Below are 21435 nucleotides of genomic sequence, written 5' to 3'. Positions count from 1 at the left end.
CTATGGCAACCCCGCAGGGCAGGACTGCAGCTGCGCCTCTCAAAAGCGGAAACACGTGACGCGGTCAGTCGGTGAGCTCCAAATTTGAAAAGGTGGCCGATTTGTCGTCGCTGTTTGTTTGGACAAAACATGTAGCGGACAGAGACGACGACAGGAGGTGAAAGATACAAAACACTGAGGCCCGAGACTGAAGCCGGGGAAACAACACAGTCTTTACACTCGCCTCAGTTTTTACCAACAAGTAAGTTAACGTTTGTACACACGTTTAAAAAATCTGTGTGCGACAGACACAGCGACGGAAATGAAACCGTGACTCCATGAAGCTTGTCGGTGACTTTAGTGTTCACATTTGTTATAAAATGAGTCATAAATTAAAACATAGTGGAACATTTAATAGCTTTTGGGTGGTGTGTGTTAGTGTGTATACTCGTTTTAGGCCATTTCCTGGCACTCACACAGTACCCGTAGTCTTGCTAAAACCTGGTCGCGAAAACCTAATTTCTGAGGTTAAATTTAGGATTAAGATGCGGTTTGCAGTTAGGTTGAGGTAAAGGTTTTGGCATTCACTGGTAATGTTTAAGGATAGCGATTCGGCTTTGGTCTAAATTAATGGAAGTCAATGTCTGAAGAAGTAAAGCTGATGAAATAAAACTACACAGAACCAACTCGCCAAACCGAGTCGAGACGCAGGTGTTTCACGTTGTGCTTAATTACTCTGGCAACTCTTTTTCGCACGCATGTTTGTAGTCAATTATGTTTGTTGCATAATGTTGTCCAAATGAGTCCACGTTAAATTAAACCCTGAAAGTAGCTAATTAACCATAACCACTTCCTCCTCTAGTTTGTGGAAACGTAACTTTTGACGCAGAGATGAAGTGACCGCTGTTTTTTTTTTTTTTTTTACTGCGTTTATTGACGTTAAGTCAATGTTTGAAGTAGGATTTAAACGTGTTTATTGATCTGTATTGTTTGTTGTCATGAGTCCCAGGGGTTTGTGTGGCAGCAGTCGCGAAATGTTGGCGGCTACAGTTCACCTAATAGCGGCATCACAAGGAGCACGGTCTCCTAGCAACGCAGAGGAAGCTGAGCTCAGATTTTTTCATTATAGAACTCGATTATTATTATATTATATTATTACTATTTTGATAATTGATTTATTGGTTTTTAATAGTTTTTTTTCTCAGATTATTCATATTCTTAAATGTGACTATTCTTTGGTTTCTTTGGTCCAAACAAATCATTAAAACAGAATAATTTTGGTTGGTGGACATCACAGGGTACCCCGTGATACGATTTGCAATGCATGGTCAACAATACCAATAATATCCTGATATAGTGATTCTGTGATTATCAATGTATTGCAAGACAATCTCATAGCGATACATCAAGAATAGGGCTCAACAATTAATCAAAATTCTATCTAAATCACAATACAGCCTATTAGTCCTCAAGATTTTTAAAAAAAATACCATTTTAGATGAATTATTGTCTTTGAACTATACACATGTTCTACAAAATGAAGAGAACATCTTAGTTTCTCACAGATCTGCACAGATATCACACAGTAATCATTTTAAAGGCTAGGCATTAAATTACTGGAGTGATGTTTATTAATTTAGTGTTTTTATTTGCTTTTACAGGTCACACCACCTCTTGGATATTTCTGTGTTTTGGGCAAAGCTCGCTCACAGTGAGGAACATGGAGTATACGCCTAAGTCCAGTGTTTACCCTGATGGCTGCAAAGGCCAGCACTGTTATGATGATTGTTGTGACAGTGGGTACTCGGGTTTATTCCACAGTCCACAGAGCATCAGTGGCGTTGACCTGTGCAGGTCTTTGTCGGCTGTAGAATTTAATGAAACGCCTAAAGAAAATCTCAGGCTTTCTGTCACACCCAAAAAGAGGAACAAAGAATCACTCAGGTTTTTGGACAGGGACTCCAGAGGAGCACAGCAGCCTCCGGCAGTCAGCTGGTGTGAAACTCCTAAAGTATATAAAAAAAAAGCCTCACTGCGACACAGACTCCTCATGTGCAAACCCAACACAGATGTCAAAACCGACAAACCAAGATCACCCTGCACCAGAAGGACTGAATCCTCCTGCAGCGCCAAGTCTGAAAAATGGCTCAGTGCATCGCTCGACTCTCTAGACACAATGATGGGAACTTTGGCACCAAGCACTTTAAGCCTGGATCAGGACCTGCCATTATCCACCAGGGAACGTCGTCTCTTTTTCTCGCAGATGAGGACTTCCACTCGTGAAGATGGTAAAATCAACTCTGGTCACCCCACTGATTTTGAGAAAGGAGATTCACTCTTCAGTAATAACCTTTCTGCCTCTGATCAAATTAATATTGACACTCCACAATCCATGAAATTCCTGCCCGCCTCATCCAAGGAAAACTCTCGATCACCAGTCAGTCTTTTGACCACTGACCTAAATGATGTCTTTTGCACGCCATCCTCCGCACACACACCACAATGTACCAGGTATGTGCATTTTTGACAAAATGGTTTGGAGAAGCAACTCTTTACAATGTTGTTGTTTTTAAATCCTCTCTAACCCTGTGACAGGTCTGTGTGTGAAGACAGTGGGTTCAGTTCCCTGACCCTGGATAAATCCCAATATTCCTCAGTAGACCACGATGGCTCGTTTCAGGAGTTGCTGCTCTCGTCGTCCAGAAAATCCAGTGAAACCCCAAGTCAGGCGGAGGCAAAGCGGCGCTCCCGTTTGCAGCGACAGCACAGACTCTCAACACTTAAAGAAGGGGGCTCTCAGTCTGAGGAAGACCGTTCCGACAGAAAGCATGGGCGTCTTCATCAGAGCAACAGCTATTCTAAAGATGTCTCTGCTGATTATACCACCCCTCGCGGGGTTCTTTCTATTAAATGTGGTAATAGCATGAGCTCTGATGGTTTGGCCCTTGCAAAACAAGATTACACCACCCCTCTGAGAGCCACCGTAGCCAAGTCAGAAAACTCAACACCTTCAAGCACAGCTCCTGCTAATCCAGACTTGACTCCTCGCAGCACAACCCCAGTCAATCTCTCTCTGACTCCAGCTCTGCAGCTGGTTCATGCCATGTGCCAGCAGAAAGCTCAGATGTTTGCTGGGCAGAGTCCAAGTCTGAAGGAGCAGCTGAAATCCACAGCAGCACTTGCCGAGACCCCATCGACGTTCAGGACAGCGATGCCACTGGCTGGACTGATTGGCAGGAAGATGGGCCTGGGGAAGGTCGACATACTCACAGAGTTGAAGAAGAGGAACCTCGGGCACATTCTCACTGTCATACTTGGTCACCTGACACATGAGAGCATCTACAGGTGAGGACCAATAATGTCGTCTACTGTCTAACTCCACACAACTCCCATTTAAAGGTTTGACAAAATGTGCTTCATGACACGATATTGATTTGGTGATATATGCTTCTTTGTGCAATATGAGAATCGATATGCCAGGGCAAATGTCAGTCTCATGTCTGCATTTGTTTGACAGGTGTGGTGCGGTGTGCAAAAACTGGGATAAAATAATCCAGCAGGACAAGCGAGCTGCATTCAGGAGGCGAAACTACCTGAGTGAAGTGAAGGCTTCTTTTGAGGTAGGTGATTTAACACATCAGTAAATTACTGGCTGATCAATGATAGATCTGCTTAAGTTACTTAGAGAAAAACATCATATTAACATGTTTATGTACAGTATATTGTGACTAATATTTTAAGTGACCTCACAACTTTTTTATTTTTTGTCTTGAAGCTCAGTGGTGCTGCCCATGTCCCGGACGCAGAGACCAGACTGAATCTGCTGAAGAGATCAGCCCTCAAGACGGTCCAGGTCCAGTCCAGGAACTCGAGTTTCTGCACCCCACAATCAGGAAGTAGCACTTTAGTCCAACTACAGCACAGTGCCTCATACTCAGGTGGCAGCGGCGGCGGCAGCAGCAGCAAACGGGATAAGTTTCTTGAAGTGAGTTTTAAAATCATTATCCTGGGTCAGGACCCACAGTTTCCAGCCTTTCACTTAAGATTTAGTAAATGAAAATTAAGTTGCCATTCATTTATTAAATGTTTATCTCTTGGCTGGTTTATCTTGTCAAATATGCATAATATGGTGAACTGGGTTGATATGGTTTACTTTGTCATCTTTCAAAAAGTGGGTCCTCAAACTTTGGGAAACACTGACTTGCTTTGCAGAGAATTAACACTCATAAATTATGTTCTGCCCATTCAAAAGATCTGTGATGCTTGTTAATAAATCATCTATACCACCTGCCCGACAGAGCACAAACAAACCAGCTGCACACAGGCAGCGGACAGGTTCGTGTTTGGATTCACATTAAATCCAAGTGGAAATTTGTTGTTGAAATGAATGCAAACTTGAATTTTAAAGAACTTCCATGTCGTTTGTATAAAGATTTCCTTTTTAGACCCAGTTTTTCCCTTGAAGTCATTTCTGTTTGCTCACAAAACAGAGTCCATCCGTTGAATGTAAGGCTACCATCAGAGTGTGATGGTGGATAAAGTGCAGAGGGGACTAACGATCTTTTCCGTTACCATGGACTTTGTAGTAATTTTCCATCTCTTTCTTGACTAGACTGAGAACCTGTTACCACTGGTATTGTAGTGGCCTTCATGCACCACATTCTCTCAATGTTTACCCTTAGATCTTCATATTTGAAGAGTTTTTCTGTAGTTTGCAGGGAGGTGTTTGTTTCAGTGGGACAAACACCTTTTTTTTGTCATAATAATGGTTAATACACCAGTATGTGGAAGCTTTTTAACTGAAATTATATTTTTGATGCTAAAATATAATTATTGTTGACCATGAATTATGAAATTTACTTTTTTACCAAAACACTGGAAAAAAAAAAAGTAAAGCACATTATTATTTCTTGATTAAGATGTCAAATTATAGTTATTCGCTTCCTGGAAAAATTTGTTTTAGTGCTTGATTAATTTCTGACTTTTCAGAAGTCTAGTGAGCCGGCTCAAATTTGGGTATAAAAAAGGTGAATTCAGTTTATTTGCCAAATAAATAACAATAACATTTTTAGTTTTTGAAAGATTTCTAAAATATTTTTCTCATTTTATGGCAGGGGGTCTAACAAATGAGTTACGCACCGTATATGTTTACATTAAGCATTTATTTAATTTTAATTTTTTTTTATTATTTCTCAGATTGCTAAAACCCTCTTCAATGATGAATGCCTCAAGCCATGCCCTCGGTGTCAGCATCCAGCGAGATGTCACTCAGTGAAGGGGGAAGGTGTGTGCAGCAGCGATGACTGTGGTTTCCAGTTCTGCACGTCCTGTTTGTGTGCTTTTCACGGCTCCAGAGAATGTGGCAGTCAGTCTGTGAGCCGACGCAAAAGTGACATTATTCTTCCAGGAAGTGCTCAAAGTCGGCGAAATGTAAGAAGACTATAAAAACAATAGTCTGCTATTCCTTCTTGCTGTGCCAAAGTCTGTTATGCATTTTTTCTGCCTAATGACTTGGCAACCAGGAGACTGGTTTGTTTTCTTTTTACATGGGAACACGTTTTGTTCTCATCATTTTTGTCTTTGTGTATCTGTACTGTATTAGCCTTTTTTCCAGTTCTGTTCTTTTCTGTGTTTTTAATCATGAATTTGAAGGAATCCCCCTTCCCAGCATCTTGTTTGAATTTTGCTGTTGATGTAATTATTCTAAATGCCGTGTTGAAGTGTGTGTGCAATTGTTTTTTTGAAGCTCCTGAGATTTTTTACTTTTGCAAATGCCTTTTCAAAACCGTTTTAAAATAAATTTGGTGATTTTATTTTTTACACCTCTGTAACTCGTCTCATTTTTGAGAGGGTCTCCCGTTTGTAAGCTGTATAAACAAATGTCAGTGTTTGTCGCCATCTAGTGGCATCTTGTCTTTACTACGTTGTATTTAGTTTCATTCCCTTTTTTTAATTAAATGTGAATGATAGTAATAGTATTGTCCTAGTAATGTATCTTTTGTGTCTAATTGAAAGTCAAGTGAGGTTTAGACTTGAAACTAGGAGAACTGCATGGTTGCATTAGTATGTCTGTCCTTGTCTAGTTAAACTTTTACCACCCCTGTGTTTTGAAAAAGAGTCCACTTCCATAGCAACGTGCAATGTGTCTGTAATTACACTGAGAGCTGCTGGTTCAGTGTGTCCATATCAAACCGTGTGACTTGACACTCTGGCCCTCGGGTTCGGTCTGAGGTGGACTAGTTTCAAAAAGGTAAGAGCACTCCTAAGAAATGCTATTATACTCATACATTTAAACTGATATTGATCTTTTATTTTTCTTTAAAGAGTTGCCACACCTCATTGCCACAATTCTGTCGGTTCCAGTTATCTTAAACTTAAAAGCCTAACAAGTTTAGGTTTTATACAAAATTCTTAGAGTCACTCTAATGGGTTTTTTTTTCTCTTTAAACTAATAACTGTACATTATCTTAAAATCACATTTCATAAGCAAAATTTATGACAAATCTTACCATGACGGTGCTGTGGCCAAACCTGGAGCTCTTTGATCTGTGGAGTTTCAAGGGGGGGGGAAGTGGAAATGTCAGTTTGCTATAATGGTTAAGTAGGTTGTAAAGCTATGCTCATCCCCGACAGTAGTTTTTGTGTGCACTCATCTGTTTTCTCTTCAGGACACTTTCTCAGCCTGGGCCTTTGGTGGCAGAACCTCATTTATAAGGCAAAGCGCTTACACCACCAAGATGAAAGGAATGTGTTTTTTTTTTTTTTTTTAAATCAAAGCAATAGAAGAAAAGGCAGAAAGAAGTGAACTCTAGAGGAATGCACAGAATGCAGCATTATGGACGCCAAGTGCCATAAGAAACAAGTGTACGTTTTGGGTACATGGGCTAAGAAGTAGAGCAAGGAGTAGGAGAAGAAGGAAGTCATGTAACATTACGGATTCCAGAGAACAAAACAAACTAAATGATCATAATCATGTGTGGAGCAGTTTCAAAGGGTAAGAGGACAAGTAAGACACGTCAATGCATTAATGTTTTCAACTGATACCAATCTTAACTCTTTTCTTTTTCTTTGAAGAGTTTCCAATCCTCACAGATGATAATTTTGTGAGTAAAATTTTTCTCTCTCAAATTTTCATAATGTCATAATTTTGATTAATTTAATCAAAAAACTCTTTTGTTGTTTTTCATACAGGAACACACACTGGTGTCCGATGACATACTGGATCACTTCTTCAATGATTTCTTAAGCATGCCGGTAAAGTAGTCCTAATGTATGAACACAATATTTGCAACACTTCAAAAACCATCCTTACACTCTTGTATATTTCATCAGTGCTTTTCAGAGGCTCTGCTGCACAACCAGGAGACTGGACTGTTTGAGGTGGTGAGTGGAGCAGCGGAGACGATCTCAAGACGAATCCGATCAGTTCTTCAACACAGCAAATCACAACTCCTCACTGGTGACCCCTCAATGCTGACCATAACTCCTGTTGACAACGAGTACACAGTCTGTGTAAGAGCACAATAATTCATGTGAAAATCAAACGTTTAATGTGGTTATGAAGAGGAGCAGAACTCCATGCTCTAGCTCCATGGTTCTCAAACCGGTACTTGAGCTTCCTCTGGTGGAAAATCTGGAATACTGTGTCTACTGTGTCATGTGATTCGAGCTGAGCCGAGAAATGTTGACCACTGTGTAGAAAATTAAACGAATAACAAAAATAATGATAATTAGTCAACTCATCTTAATCTAATCTCACTATAACAGTGTGTGAAGTATATGTGAGGAAGAGGAGGATGATGAAAGAGCAAATTATCTTATTGCAAATAAATCTGCTTCCTGTGAAAAGTCTATAGCTGACTTTGCTCGGTCTATTTGTACAACTGTATTTTAACGTTGGTGATGATGGTGTTACGAGAATTCAATATTTTCTCAGGTTAAAAAGTGTGAGAACCACTGCTCTAGTTGTAGCAGATTTACTGAAGGAATCTGTCTCTGTGACCTTTTGCAGTGCTTGGATGTAAAGCAAGGAATTGAGTGGATCATGAGGGAAAGATTGCCCTTCTTCCTTAAGAGTGACTGCTACACTGAATACAGGTAATGCAGGTGCTTGTCAGTGTCTTTGAGTGACTTTCCAAACTATTATCACTTCAGCACTGCAGCAACTGTGACTAACATTTTAAAGACAGCTGGCCTTTAAAAAAAAGGTAAAATAAAAATTGTATCATATTATGATAATTGGTTTCAAATAATGTTTCTGTTTGTGTGTGTAAACCTCTCACCGTACTCCGCCGTCCTATTGTGTGGCTTTAAAGTTGCCCTACTTCTCACATCTCAGTCCAGATCAGGTGACTGACTGCCTCATGCTAACTTGCGGCCCATACACGCAAGCAATGACAGGGGAATAACACACAAGTTCATTTTATTGATTTATAACAGAGTTGGCTCCTGTTTTTTTCCAGACTTGCAAAGTTGTTGTGTCAGTGGGAGCCAACCCTCTGTGTCCAGAGAATGAAAAGCAGCTCACACTCCCTGGAGAACATTTCATCAAAACAAGGTACACACACCAGTGAGTTCTCTATTCAAATGTGATGAAAAAAAAATGTACAATTTCAACCTTTAGTGTTTAAAACAGTAACTGCAATTGCAGAGGTAGAGTTGCCAAAATGATGGCATCTCACTGTGTTCATGCAAAAACATTATGTAACCACTGTCTGTTTTGTTTTATAAACATTTAACCTATTTGGTTAATTGTAGTATCAGATGGAGGTTGAAACTTAAAGTGTGTCTGGAGATGACAGCATGATAACGAATGAAACATTTTAATGCATTTCCAATGTAAACCCTAAATTTCCTAATTTCCTTCTCCTCTGATTGAGATGTTTTTGAGTGAAGTACCAAGGCCTTTTGGGTCCGGGATTGTTTAGTATTTCCACTGCTTAGCAGTAGTAGCTGCTCTCTGCTCACTCTGCTGGCACCACATGTTAGTGCTACTAACTGCATTATTAGAAGGGATGGCACCAAACCAAAACATAAAAACACTTTGCAGTCCATAAATGAACATTTATTTTGCTAATATCCTGGGTGCGCCATCCAATATTTCAATTCAACATGATTCCTTAATCTCTATAATGACACATCATAGTTATTTTATTTCTTAATAATGAATTTCCTGTTTATGGGCTTACTGAAGAGCAGTCTTGAAGTTAATGTTTAATATTTTATCTGTTCCTTTCTGTCAAAGAAACGATGACGAAGAACAACGTTACATATTTGCTCTCTGACCACAAAGAACATACAAAATACAGGAAGTCTTCCAGATGTATCTCCAGCTGCTCTGAGGCAGACAACTCACGTTCCTTATCCTCTCAGTCTGTGCCATGTTCCTCCTTCTCCAACCATAAACGTGATGAAACTCAGGAACTCCAGAGCCCACAAATGGGGTTGCATGTCAGCTTTACAGAGCCACCAGCTGGCAGTTCAGAGATGCATTATCTCGAGGAGTCCATGAGCCAGAGCTGTGAATCCTCTGAATTGCAGCTGGAGAACGTGTCTGACAGAGAGGTTAAACAAATGCTCAACAATGCTCTCAACATAATGGATGATCAGAGCGAGGGAAACATCTCTGACTGTTTCAACAAGCCTGGAGAACAGACAAGCTGCACCAGCAAAGAGAAACGGTGTGAATGTAAAGAAAGACTGAAGAGGAACAGAGAGGAAGTTGAGGCAGACAAGTGGGGGAGTGGAGCGGAGAAGAACACAGAATGGGATGAGAACACGGAGGAGAGGTGTTGGGATACCGATCAAGAAAATGTCTGTGATATATGTTGCCCTGGTACCTGTTGCCATGACAATAAACCAGGATTGGATGAGTTCAAGGAGTTTTTACAAGGAACACCAGGAGAAAAGCTGCTTAGTCTCTGGATGGACATAGAAAAACTGAAAGCTCTGCAGCACGGAGAACGGAAGAACAGGTGAACATCAATCCTTTTAATAACTTTTAACAACCATGGTTTGTTGTCATACAACTACTAAAACATAAGATACAATCCTCAAACAATCAAATGGAAATACAAGTTGGAACTGTGATGTAATGTGGTATTTTGTTTCAGGTACTTGGTCCTGATGAGGTGTCGATACCTGCTGAGCAGCAGTCACAGCAGCCTGAACACAGAGCTGCTCTCTAGACTGGGGCTGATTACCTCCCCCTGCTGGTCAGAAGAGAATCTGCGTTTAGTCCAGCCCTGCCTCACTGAGGCCCTGCTCTACTATTGGTGAATACTTGGCTTCCTATTATGTCACTATTTGTAGAAATAGAATGAGGCAATAACTGAGAATGTGTCCTGCATTAGCTGAATATAATACATGTACAGTAATTACACTAACAATTTACACAGACCATTTTAAAGCGAGACAATTAATTAATATTTCTCTCTCGTCTTCCCCACAGGGCTCCGCGGTTCTGGAGGTCTCAGGAAGTTCAGGATGACCATGATGACGATCTGTGGACAGAGTGGTGGAATTGCCCTTTACAAGACAGACGGCCTCAGAGTGATTCCTTGACTGAATCCTTTTCCCACCCTGACGCCTCTGTGCCCCAGTCCTCCACAACTGACCCTACACAGGTAGGAGGAGTGTGTGGAACTTCAGCACAAGATTTTACTCAGAGGTGCTGAGTAAATCATGTAAATGTTGAATTTGAGTGGGTTTACAGCAATGTAAAGAGAACAAGATGGAAGAAGGTTTAGAATGTTGGAGATTTAGTTTGTCAAAATATTTTGGTACACCGTAAAACACAGAAAAACAATATAAAAACATCAAACAACGTGGTCACCTGATGTGCAGTTTTGATGAAAAGAAGAAAGAACATCAGGGCTAAAATGTTCTCTGGACGGCCCACAGCTGTACAACACCGACCATCATAAGCCTTTGATCTTCAAGCATTTGTTGCACAGGAGCTCAACATTCTCAGTTAACTAGAAAAAGTGCTTTTCCAGCCGAAAAATGCAACCGGTCATAATGAGTCCTCACGCTGCTGCTCTCAATCTGCACTGCAAAGAAGAAAGGCATATGAAATTCCTTACCCGTTGTTGCCATGGCAACTCACATACATATTAAAGGCAGACAAGCACAGTGTGTGTCTCTATTAATTTTGAGTATGGGGGGTGGGGGGGGTGAATATTTCAAACATATTGGACAAAGCATGTAGACACAGCTGAAGACCACAGTCAGCCAAGAATAATACAGAAAACAGGAAAACAATAGTTGGAAATGCAGACTCAGCAGTCCGAGCTAATAACGACTAAAAGCCGTAAACCGTAAACCAACAAAATGACCTCACAATGAGCAGGAACTGTAGGAGGCTGCAGTGAAGCTGTGAGAGAGAATCATCAGTCAACATCTGCAGACATCAGAAGGATTTTACACATGATGATTTGTTTAACTTCATGTGGACCTAATTCAGTTTTTCAGTGTTATGTGTTTAAATGGTCGAAGTCAAAGGTCTTTAGCAGACGTTAACCCCACTCAAATTAAACCTAAGGCTCTATATTTAAATTTTGTATGCATTATTCAACTTCAAACTAAATGTGACCAAAGCACAATTGTAAAAACTTGTCCTGTTGTTGACTGTGCTGTACGTCATCAGATACTGGAAGAGAAAAGACTGGAGAACATGTTGCAGGCTCTCTGTGTGGACTCACGCGCTGGCTCCTACTTCACACACTTTTGTGAACAATCGCAAAACCAGGTACAACGACAACATCAGGAGGGTCGATATGTTTAGAAATCACAATGTGGAGCGTCGCAGTTACAACAGAGGGAGTCACTGTTTGATTGTTTGTCCTGCCGCAGCTGTGGGAGAATGCAGTTTACTTCTGGACTGACCTGCAGCACTACCATGAACTTTTCTACCAGGATGGTCTGGACCCCTACAGAGTACGGAGACAGGCCCAGGTCAGTACACACACACACACACACACACACGGTATCAAATGTTAAGGTCATGCAATGAGGTGATGTTTTACACTCACCAGCCTTGCGTCCAGTGAGCACAAGCAATAAAACATGTAAATAAAAGAATTTTCCCGGTTTTATAAATGTCTATTTTTTCACTACAAATCACTGTTTTTATTTTTATTTTTTATTTTTTAAATATATCTTTATGTGTTTTCTGTTTTGAGTGTGTTTGCTATGACGTCGTCTCCAATCGAAAGCGGAGTCCGGGCTACTCCTTTTTATAATAACGTCATGTTTATTTAGCCAAAAATAATCAAAGTGCATTACTTCAGATGATAAACTGTTCGTGATTTAATGATATTTTAAAGTTTCCTGAAGTCTCGCTAAAGCCAACTGAACAATGTCAAACTAATTTCGAGTAATAAAAAAGAGGCACGTTCATGTGAAATCATGTTTTTGTGGAAAATAAGTTATTGCCAATTTAAAACTCAGATTATGATGATTAATACCAAGGAAAACAATATCCAGAGCTTTTTTAGAAAGGCACATTTTAGAAAAGAAACCTGGAAACATCATGAATCACAATAAATTCATGTTGCACAGAACAATGGCCTTAAAAGTAACCAAAAAAAACTTTGTTACCCTCCTTTTGCACCCGCGCTCCTACACACCTGCCTTTTTACTACATGCTCCGTCGCCACTCCTGTTCTCCCCAGTGATTCTTTCTACCCTCTTTACCCCTCACTAAGCAAAAAGATTTAAACCCCATAAAAACAAGTGAGTCAGATCCCCCCCAGGGTTTGCGCCAGTGTAGTCAGCCAGAACCGCTCAGTCTGGTTACAGCTGGACCAGGAGAGGAAAACAGAGTGGTATGGTCCAGAATACCTCACAGCACAAAATCTATTTTCCTTCAGTTAACCTTTGTTTTGCCAGAGGAATGATACTGACATGATCTTTCCACGGGGTTGTAGCCAACGGGGTTAAAGACCGATGTTTATGTGGTGTGATGGCAGCCGTGGTGAGCAATGAGTGAATGCAGAGAATGAGAGCGCTGAACAATGGTGATGATGAAAGTGACTGCGGTTGTGAGAGGTGCTCTGAGGTGCTGACATTACTCTCCTCTCCTCTCCAGCTCCTATACTCCACATATCTGTCCACTTCTGCTAAGAGGAGTGTCGGCGTGGACGAGGAGATCAGAAAGGAGGTGTATGAGCGACTGATACCTGCTTATGAGGAGCTGTTTGACAAAGCTGAGGAGCACATACTGGACATTCTGCTGCAGCCGTGGATGTTGTTGGTCAGCAGGGACAAAGAGTCCTTCCAGCAGGTGAACACGGCACAGTCACAGCTTCATTCACTTCCATTCTGTTTAGTAACATCAACCATAATATGAATGTGAAATCCTGCGATGAAGCTGCAAGATTTGTAATTCGGGTCCTCACCATTCACAGACGTTCTCTACAACCAGGCACCAATTAGATCAGTGTTTCTCAATCCTGATCCTGGGGACCCACTGTCCTGCATGTTATAGATGTTTCCTTGCTCCAACACACTCATAGAATAGAGCAACAAAATCTAAACCAATGGATTCAGAGCAAGTATAAAACATGCATACACCATTAAAATTTCCGTGAGCTACAGTCGACCATAACACAGTGGGCAATAGACGAGTACACTAGGTTACGAGAACACAGAGTTTATTGACAGCCGGAGGAGTCAGTTTCAGTGCTGGCAGGTTTGCTTGTCAATGAGCCACACTGTTTCAACTGGCAGCTAAACGACTGCTAAGTGTTGAGCTCTCTAATAATTGTTGGGCTGGTGTTCCTCTGATAGAAAAACACTGATTGACTAAAAAAGCAGTTTTTCTAAATGGAACATTGCAGTCTCCTCGAGGATGTGGGTTTGTTCTTATGCTCACAAAATCTTTGTGGAGGGGTGGAGGCCATTTTGTGCATTTTTTTGTAGACAAGACCCGCATTTTTATGCCTGATTTATTTTATACGTCGGTTGTTATAAGGCGATAAAATAAATAATCTTGGCGACTGCAGCTCGAACTGGCTTTGTGTCTGTGCAGGTGCGTATGCATGAGCGGGTGCACACGGTGGACAGTCAGGAGTACAGGGAGCTGCAGAGTATGTTGAAGGAATCCGAGCGTCTTAAACAGGTCAGTCAGTTACTGTATATGTCTATGTCACTATAAATGTGTCTCAGTTAACCACAAATAAACATGTAAAATGGCTTTGTGCTGCTGATGGGCCTGGACTTAAAGCTGGATCACCAGAAAAATGAACGATTAGGAGATGCAGAACTGTTGCTCTTATGCTGATAGGCTAACATGTAATAAACGGATCGATACTGTACCTTTTTAATGACTAGGAATAATATCCAGTTTGTGACTCGTATATGAGGCCTTATTTGCCACGTTAGGATGTGGAAAAATCAGTTGACAGTTTTAAGTCGCACCAGATTTATTTTCCTTTTTATTCTCTTGTTGACTCTGTTCTCCTGTTGTGTTGCAACAGTGCAATTCTGCTGCTTCTGCCAACCACTCAAAGGATGACTTGTCCGACTCCTGGTCCAAAGTATCTCCAAATTACCAAGGTTATGGTCTGGCGTCCTTGCTTCGTCTCCGCCATGAGATTGGGCACTTTATGTCTTTCCTCGATGATCAAGACGCCAGGTAGGCTGTGCGACGCACACTCCACACTTACAACATGTCTCCCCACCAACACTCACACTAAATATTTAACATTTAAAAGTTGCCTAATTTGTAAATGTAATGGTACATTCAAACCATTGTCAAATGAGTTTACACGTTGCTGATTATCAGCTCCATCTGACTCTCTCTGTGTTTCTCAGTAAGGCTGTGTTTACATCTCGTGTTGCCCAGTGACACTGCTGCACACAGGAAGTGATTTGTTTTAAGTCTAAAAACAAACAAACTAATATTTCAGCATCTTAACAGAATTAACACATATCACCTCTACCGACCGGTTTAGTGGGTGAAGCTAATCAGGAGGCAATAATATAGTGAGTGGCCACCAGGGGGCAACTCTGCTGGTTCCCAAAAGCACTTTATTTGAATGGAAATCTGTGGAAAAATGTTAACATCGTGTCTGTTTGTGAATCCAAACAAAGACCGAATATTAACGGCAACAAAAAATCACCAAAGTGTGAAAAGAAATAAATGAACACACACTATATACAATAACATTAACACGTTTCTGCACAGTGTTCACCTGACATGTTGGCTGGATCTGGAGCGGTACAAGAGGACTCGTCCAAAGGACAAGACTGTCAATCGAGAGAGGTCGTCCCACATCGCAGCCAAATACCTCAACAGGAAGTATTTCTTTGGCCCTGAAAGCCCTGCCTCAACAGAACAACAGGACGAGGTATGTGAGGGATACAATTTAAAAACACAAGATGTTCATTCAGTTTCCCTTTTAGTGAAAAGGTTAAAAACACTGCAGTGAAGAGAGAGATTTGTTGGTCTTGCATCTGCAATGTTTCATTATTGCCCTCTGCTCTTCTTTTCTCTTCTCTTCGAGTGTCAAGTTGCATTTTTAGAGACAGAGGGGAAGGACACATGGTACCAATGACATGACAGTCCTTTAGATGTGATTTGAGCTCCAGCTGAGTCTCAACAATCACATGTGATGAACAGAGGTCAGACAGTTTCCCAACTCTGGCCCCCTGCTTGCTCCATGCTGACAGTTCTGACAGCAGGCTGTCGCTGGAGGACGGGGGAGATGAGAAGACATGGTTAGAATTAAAATGAGAGGGAAGAGGGGGGTGGAGTGTGATTTCAGATGGAGGGAGAATGGGGGAAGATCAGCTGCAGTTACAGTGACAGTAGGTTTGGAATCTACTGACATGTATAGTCTTGAGACTGGGGTTCTTGATTGTGGGGTCACAGTAAGAGGACACAGTGTGTAAAGTAGACGGTACATGAAATAGTCATTTTAATCTGTCACCACAGATGGCTGCTAACAGCAATTATTAGTCAGTGTCTCAATTTATTTTTATTTTTTTTAAAAAGTGATGAAAACGTTACAAGATGTCAAACAGACACTTCAGATGAAGTCAGGTGCCGCTTCACTGACACTGTAGTATGTTAGAAGGATATATAGGGATGACAGAAGGATAATATGTGGTTGCCATGGAGACACCTTTTTTTTTCCCTTGGAATGCATTTAAAACTTCTTGTGACTTTTCAAGTCAAGTTGTGTTGGGCTACAATTACTAAAAGTGCCCAGGAACAGAGTATAAATATAGCTTCAGAAGGAGTCATCTCTGCCGTACGGCATTTGGCATTTATTATCCTTCTCTCATGAATACCCTGTAAAATGACTGTACCTGTGCAGCTGCTCTGCTGCTTCTGTGTTTTGGCTGCTGCTCTTGCGTCTCAGCGTTGGTTGTCGTCTGCGTGAGTGTGAGTGTAGAGACTGACAGCTTTACTGCTTTGACCCTTCACTCTTTCAATCATTCCATCATCAGTCAGAGATTGGCCTCCTTTCATCTGCCGAGTCTCGCTCCAGTGGCACGACTGCTTCTCATTTGTGAGGCCTGCGTACGACTGAGTGTGGGCATACGTGCGAGTGTGTGTGCGCGCAGAATGAAATGAGCGAAAAAATATGAAGGAAAAAGAAGAAGGGGAAAGGAGACCAGAGCAATGTATGAGGATAGAAAGCAGACATAGAAGATGAAGAGAACAGCAGGAATCAGGGAGGAGGAGGGCAGTTTTCTGCCCAGTTTCCCACTGTGGGCAGTTTTTACTGAGTTCATTCAACAACTCTTATGTCCCTCATGTGGTTTTATAGAAAATGTCGACATGTATGCTCCTCAGCCTTACACACAAATCTGTGACAATTCATGTGAACAAAAATGCAACCATGTGTATCTGCTGAGACGTTCACTGTCCTTGTTTGCTGTCTCTCTCTCTCTCTCTGTAGATTTTTCATATGGTAGGTGGAATGGACAATCTGAAGCCTGAGTGTCTCTCAGACCTCGTCATCGCAGAAATCCAGGACATTGTCAAGAATCACCTTGAGAAAACATGGCTGCCCAAGTTTCTGTCCACAGGAGAGTTCGTAGAGCGACAGAGACAAAAACCACAGGTAGACATTTTAACACGATCACTGTCTTCATAGAATTTGGCTGTAACAGTTAACTGGCAGCTCCAGTCATGGAGAGTTTGCCTGTTAATTTACTGTATGATGTAATTAGGGCTGCAGCTTTGTGATAATCAGTTAATCGCTGATTATCAGAGTGTGTTTTTTGGAATTATTAAAACAAGTTTTCAGATTTTTCAGCTTCTTAATGTGAATATTTTCATACACGGTCAACTTTTTCTGACATTTTACAGACTTGACAAACCGAGAAAGTAATGGACAGATTAATCAGTTATGAAAATAATCGTTAGTTGCAGCCCTAGATGTGATCACTGGTGATGAGCCGATACAATACTCTCACTGGATCAGATACCAGAGAAAGGAAAACTTAAAATTTCTTCTTTATAGGAGCAGAATATTTGTTACACAGTTGGAGTATCATATTTTGGACAGGTGATAAATGCATCAGCACAAATGTGATCTTAACTTGGTTGTTAAAAAGACCAGGAAAAACGACTGATATCAGTACTGGTAGACTCTAAAAACTGTGGTATTGAGCCGCCCCTAGTGGTTACCTCCACTTAAGAGGTTATGTTTTTGGCTATGGTTGTCTGTCTGTCTGTCTGTCTGTCTGTCTGTCAAAAAACAGATTATTTTCTCTTTTTTTTAAATTCACACTGATGTTAACTGGACAAACAAACTGACAAATGGCTGAAAATGTAACATAAAAGTAGAAGAACTGCCTTGTATAAGCTGTAGTTACAGTAAATGCTCTCGTTAGCATTGATGTTAGTGTGTGTATTGACCCTGAGAGTGAACACAGATAATAAGTCAGACACACATTAGCAGCTGCAGCTCTGCTATGTGAGAAACCACTGAACACTGCCTCTCTCTCAGGTTCCCTCCTCAAGTGTCAACACAAGCGCCGCACAATCTGCTGCTCTGTTTTCACGTTGGCCATATTTGTTCTTGTCATTAAGAAATGAGAGGTAGAAGCAGTTTAGCATTACACTCTGCATGATGAGCTAAGTGGAAAAGGTGGTGAAGAGGAGGACAGAGGAGGACAGAGGTGGTTGGGACGGTGAGATAAACATGACACCAGAGAGGTAAAGATCTCTCTGACAGCAGAGTGGAGGAGTGAGATCACAGGTTAAGGGTAAAAAAGCAGAGCGAGCTTCAGTTACTGTCAGTTTGTGTCGAACAGAGAGAGGTTTTCAGTGTCTGTCTTAATCCAATCTCTGACTTTGGACCTTGTGTGTGTGTGTGTGTGTGTTTCTGTGTGTGGCAGCTCCGATCATCAACAGGCAAGCGCTCTCAGTACGTCCCCCGTCGAAGCAGGAGGAGGAGAAAACACTGGAAGGTAAGGAGAAATCCTCACAGGGAAGCTGGATATTGTGAAAGGAGATAAATAAGGCATTTCCTGCCCTGAAAGCATGTGTGCGATTTAGTTCATGACTTGGCTTCATGCACTGGCTTTGTCAAATACCAATTTTGGCCCTGTGGTTGGTTTTTCCCAAATTGGATCCAGGATAAATGAGATTAAAGCATCAGCATTACGAACCTTCGCCTCACAGTCAGCTCTGCAGGCTGCTACAGTAGATGTTAGATATTAAACATGAGCATTTCTCATGATTACAGGAAGGAGTTTTCCTGCATGGTTGTGACTCTCATCTTTACGATTATTATCTCATTATTGGCAGAGAGCAAGTTTTCTTTGAGCTAAGATTGTAGGTCAGAGATCACAGATCTGCGGATGTCCGGCCTCACTTTTCTCTCAATGTTTTTTCTCATTTTTATAATAAGTGCAGTACCCGCATCTCGGGCCTTGTGTATGTCTTTAGGTGAGGAGGAAGGAGCCTGTAAAGTGACAGTTATTTGACTGACAGACATTCTTTGAATTAACGGAGAGATTTATTGAAGAATAATTAATTCCTTCTTATAAACTTTGCCATGTCTTCTGGCAAACGGCTCACAGTGTCGTCTTTGTTGTCCTCCTGCAGGTCGACAGCTGGATGAGTTCCTCCAAAGAGATTCTCCAGTTTCGACAGTTCTTACTCAACCCCGTCACTTGTACACAGTTCCAGCACTACGTGTCCCTGAAGGGAGACTTCCTGGAAAATGACCTGCTCTTTTGGTTGGAGGTCCAGAGATATAAAGTAAAACTTTACAGTTGGTTTGGATCTTTTTAACAAGTCATTTCAGGAGCAGGGGGGGGACTAATCACGTACTGTACCTTTGTTTTAACGTATTCTCTGTGACCTCTCGTCCTGCATGAAGGACCTTTCTCATTCTCACAGTGAAGAAACCACCATCCAGCAGAAGATCACCACCATCATCAGCTGTTTTATCAACTCATCCATGAACCCCAAGCTGCGCATAGACATTAGTCCTGAACAGGCCCAGTACATTCTGGAGAAACGCCATGAGATCGGCCCTTACATCTTCAGAGAAGCACAGGTTGTGTATGTGTGTGTGTGTGTGTTCTTGTATTTGTTACCTCTCTGGGGTATTTTCTGGCATAACCACTGACCTTGTCAGGACCAGTAGACCTCAGGGAGACCAAACCCTGTTCCTAATGAGGTAGATGATGCATCCTATCTCTGAGACCTACACCTTGTTGTGTGTGACGTTACACAGGAGCCAGACTCTCTGTCTGAACAGTTCCGCTGTGAGAACCGATGTCCTCACACCCAGAGCCGCAGCTGCAAAGCTCCCGTCTTCTGATACCTGATTTCTGAGGAACTGGTTAAGTTTTGGGCTAAGAGGAATATTTGTGCAAACCTGCGTGTCCTTGTTTTCTGTGTTGTTCTCCCACAGCTGTCAGTGTTCAATGAACTACTCAAGTTTTGGCCCAAATTCCAAGAGTTGAGCAAAACTGTCCGAGAGGAGCAGCTCCTTCCTCTACTGCAGGCGAAGCGGGCCAAACACAAAAACAGATTACGACGACAAAGGAGAAAAGAGGAGGAGGAGGAACAGGAGGAGGAAGAGGAGGAGAGGAGGAGAAAAGCCCATGTGAGGACAACGTGGTTAACGTACAGTTAAAATCTGTTGTGTGTAAACTCGGTGTTACCTGGCGTCTTTTGTGCAGGAAGAGTGGGAGAAACAAGAATCTGACAACTCAGGCAGTGACTCGGACACGGGAGAAGCCAAAAGTGACTGGAAGACGTGGAGCAAACAGCTGATGGCGCCCAAACAGCCGGTGAGGAGCACACGGTTATTCTTCCTGTTAATGTAATGTGTGAAAAAAGCTGACAGCATCACGTCCAAACAGGGCCTCGTCATTTCACTGTCCTCTGACTTTTCTAATCACATTACAGTTGACTACATTTGTGGACATTTTTCCTCAGCTTTCGTGGTCCTACTCCAAGTATGTGGCAGCTCTGAAGCAAGAGGAGGTGCAGCTGAGTAAGACTCCACCAGAAACCTCTTTCTCCACAATCTCAGGTACGTACACTTGTTGCTCTCAAGGTTTAGTGAAATTCCCATGTCCAGCACTTCTCTCTCTCTCGCTGTCGAGTAAGTAGTGAACTAAGGAAACACCAAAATGACACTTAGCCGTTCCCACGCTAAAATTTGAGCAAACTTTCCACGTCTGTGATATTACTAGATATTTGAAGCCAAAGCATTTTTAAAACGGACCCCCATCCCCTTCACATTTTAGACCTGTCTCATTATGTGTACCTCCAGCCAAAGCAGCCACTTCAGCCTGTCCATTAAGTGTCAATGTTCTGTGCAGAAGTTAGTCAGAATCCACACTGTGTGGACATGTAAATGAGGCGTGGTGCTCGCGCAGGACTTAGTTCCAGTCTGTGATAAATGAGGACGATGGGTAATGAAGCGAAGTGCAAATCATGTTTTAATGGGAAGGTACGGAGGAGAAATCGCGTTAGAAACACAGATGGAGGTCATGAGTGTTCCATAGCGAAGGCCTGTAAGCACGTGTAGGGTGTTGGTGTTATTAACCCACGTCTCCATGTCTCCCCTCAGACGACTCGTCTTTCTACAGCGCGAGGTCAGCGGAGAGTGATGTCAGGCGGTCACATCGCTCGTCCAGAGCAGACAGTAAACAGTGTAACATGCATAACAGGAGGTGAAAGCTGCTCGTTTGACCTCTGAAAACATACAAGCCGTCCGTTGTTTGCTGCAGGAGATGTGAGACGTTCGGGTTTCACACAAGGTGAAACCAAAGCGTAAGCGTCGACTTCCTGTGGCAGAGGTGAGACACAGACTGAGGCCGTTATCGGAGAACAAGTGAAAACGGAGCTGCTGGGTTTGTGATGTAAGAATATTTTTTTCAAACCCAGTAGAAGAAACACACCGACCAACTTTTACTTCTGTTTCACAGCTTCTGTGTGACGACTGCTTCCACTGACATGAAGACAAA

The 21435-nt window shown here is 41.9% G+C and overlaps 2 protein-coding genes across 3 annotated transcripts; both read left to right on the top strand.

Moving 5' to 3' along the window:
- Positions 1-60: 60 nt before the first annotated feature.
- Positions 61-5799, top strand: fbxo43 (F-box protein 43). Its single transcript, XM_058648659.1, has 6 exons — positions 61-241; positions 1641-2490; positions 2575-3324; positions 3497-3599; positions 3755-3964; positions 5176-5799. The coding sequence occupies exons 2-6, from the start codon at positions 1700-1702 to the stop codon at positions 5422-5424; spliced, it is 2103 nt and encodes a 700-aa protein (XP_058504642.1). The 5' UTR covers positions 61-241; positions 1641-1699; the 3' UTR covers positions 5425-5799.
- A 348-nt stretch (positions 5800-6147) lies between these two features.
- On the top strand, positions 6148-21165 carry LOC131471018 (regulator of G-protein signaling 22). 2 transcript variants are annotated; one of them, XM_058647217.1, is made up of 24 exons: positions 6148-6229; positions 6648-6973; positions 7054-7082; positions 7171-7233; positions 7312-7491; positions 7991-8076; positions 8442-8536; positions 9224-9953; positions 10092-10253; positions 10430-10604; positions 11627-11728; positions 11833-11934; positions 13070-13264; positions 14012-14101; positions 14460-14617; positions 15170-15332; positions 16893-17057; positions 18340-18411; positions 19052-19207; positions 19329-19508; positions 19869-20063; positions 20140-20250; positions 20399-20495; positions 21039-21165. In XM_058647217.1, exons 2-24 carry the CDS (start codon positions 6940-6942, stop codon positions 21143-21145), a joined length of 3447 nt encoding a protein of 1148 aa, XP_058503200.1. In that variant the 5' UTR covers positions 6148-6229; positions 6648-6939; the 3' UTR covers positions 21146-21165. The 2 variants fall into 2 exon arrangements, with proteins under 2 accessions (XP_058503200.1, XP_058503201.1); XM_058647218.1 differs by lacking the exon at positions 6148-6229 and having other exon boundaries at positions 6597-6973.
- The last annotated feature ends 270 nt before the right edge of the window (positions 21166-21435 follow it).

Source organism: Solea solea, chromosome 13 (genome assembly GCF_958295425.1).
Source record: "Solea solea chromosome 13, fSolSol10.1, whole genome shotgun sequence".
Lineage (NCBI taxonomy): Eukaryota > Metazoa > Chordata > Actinopteri > Pleuronectiformes > Soleidae > Solea > Solea solea.
Note: the sequence above shows the minus strand (reverse complement) of the source record. Positions and strands in the feature narration are given on the sequence as shown.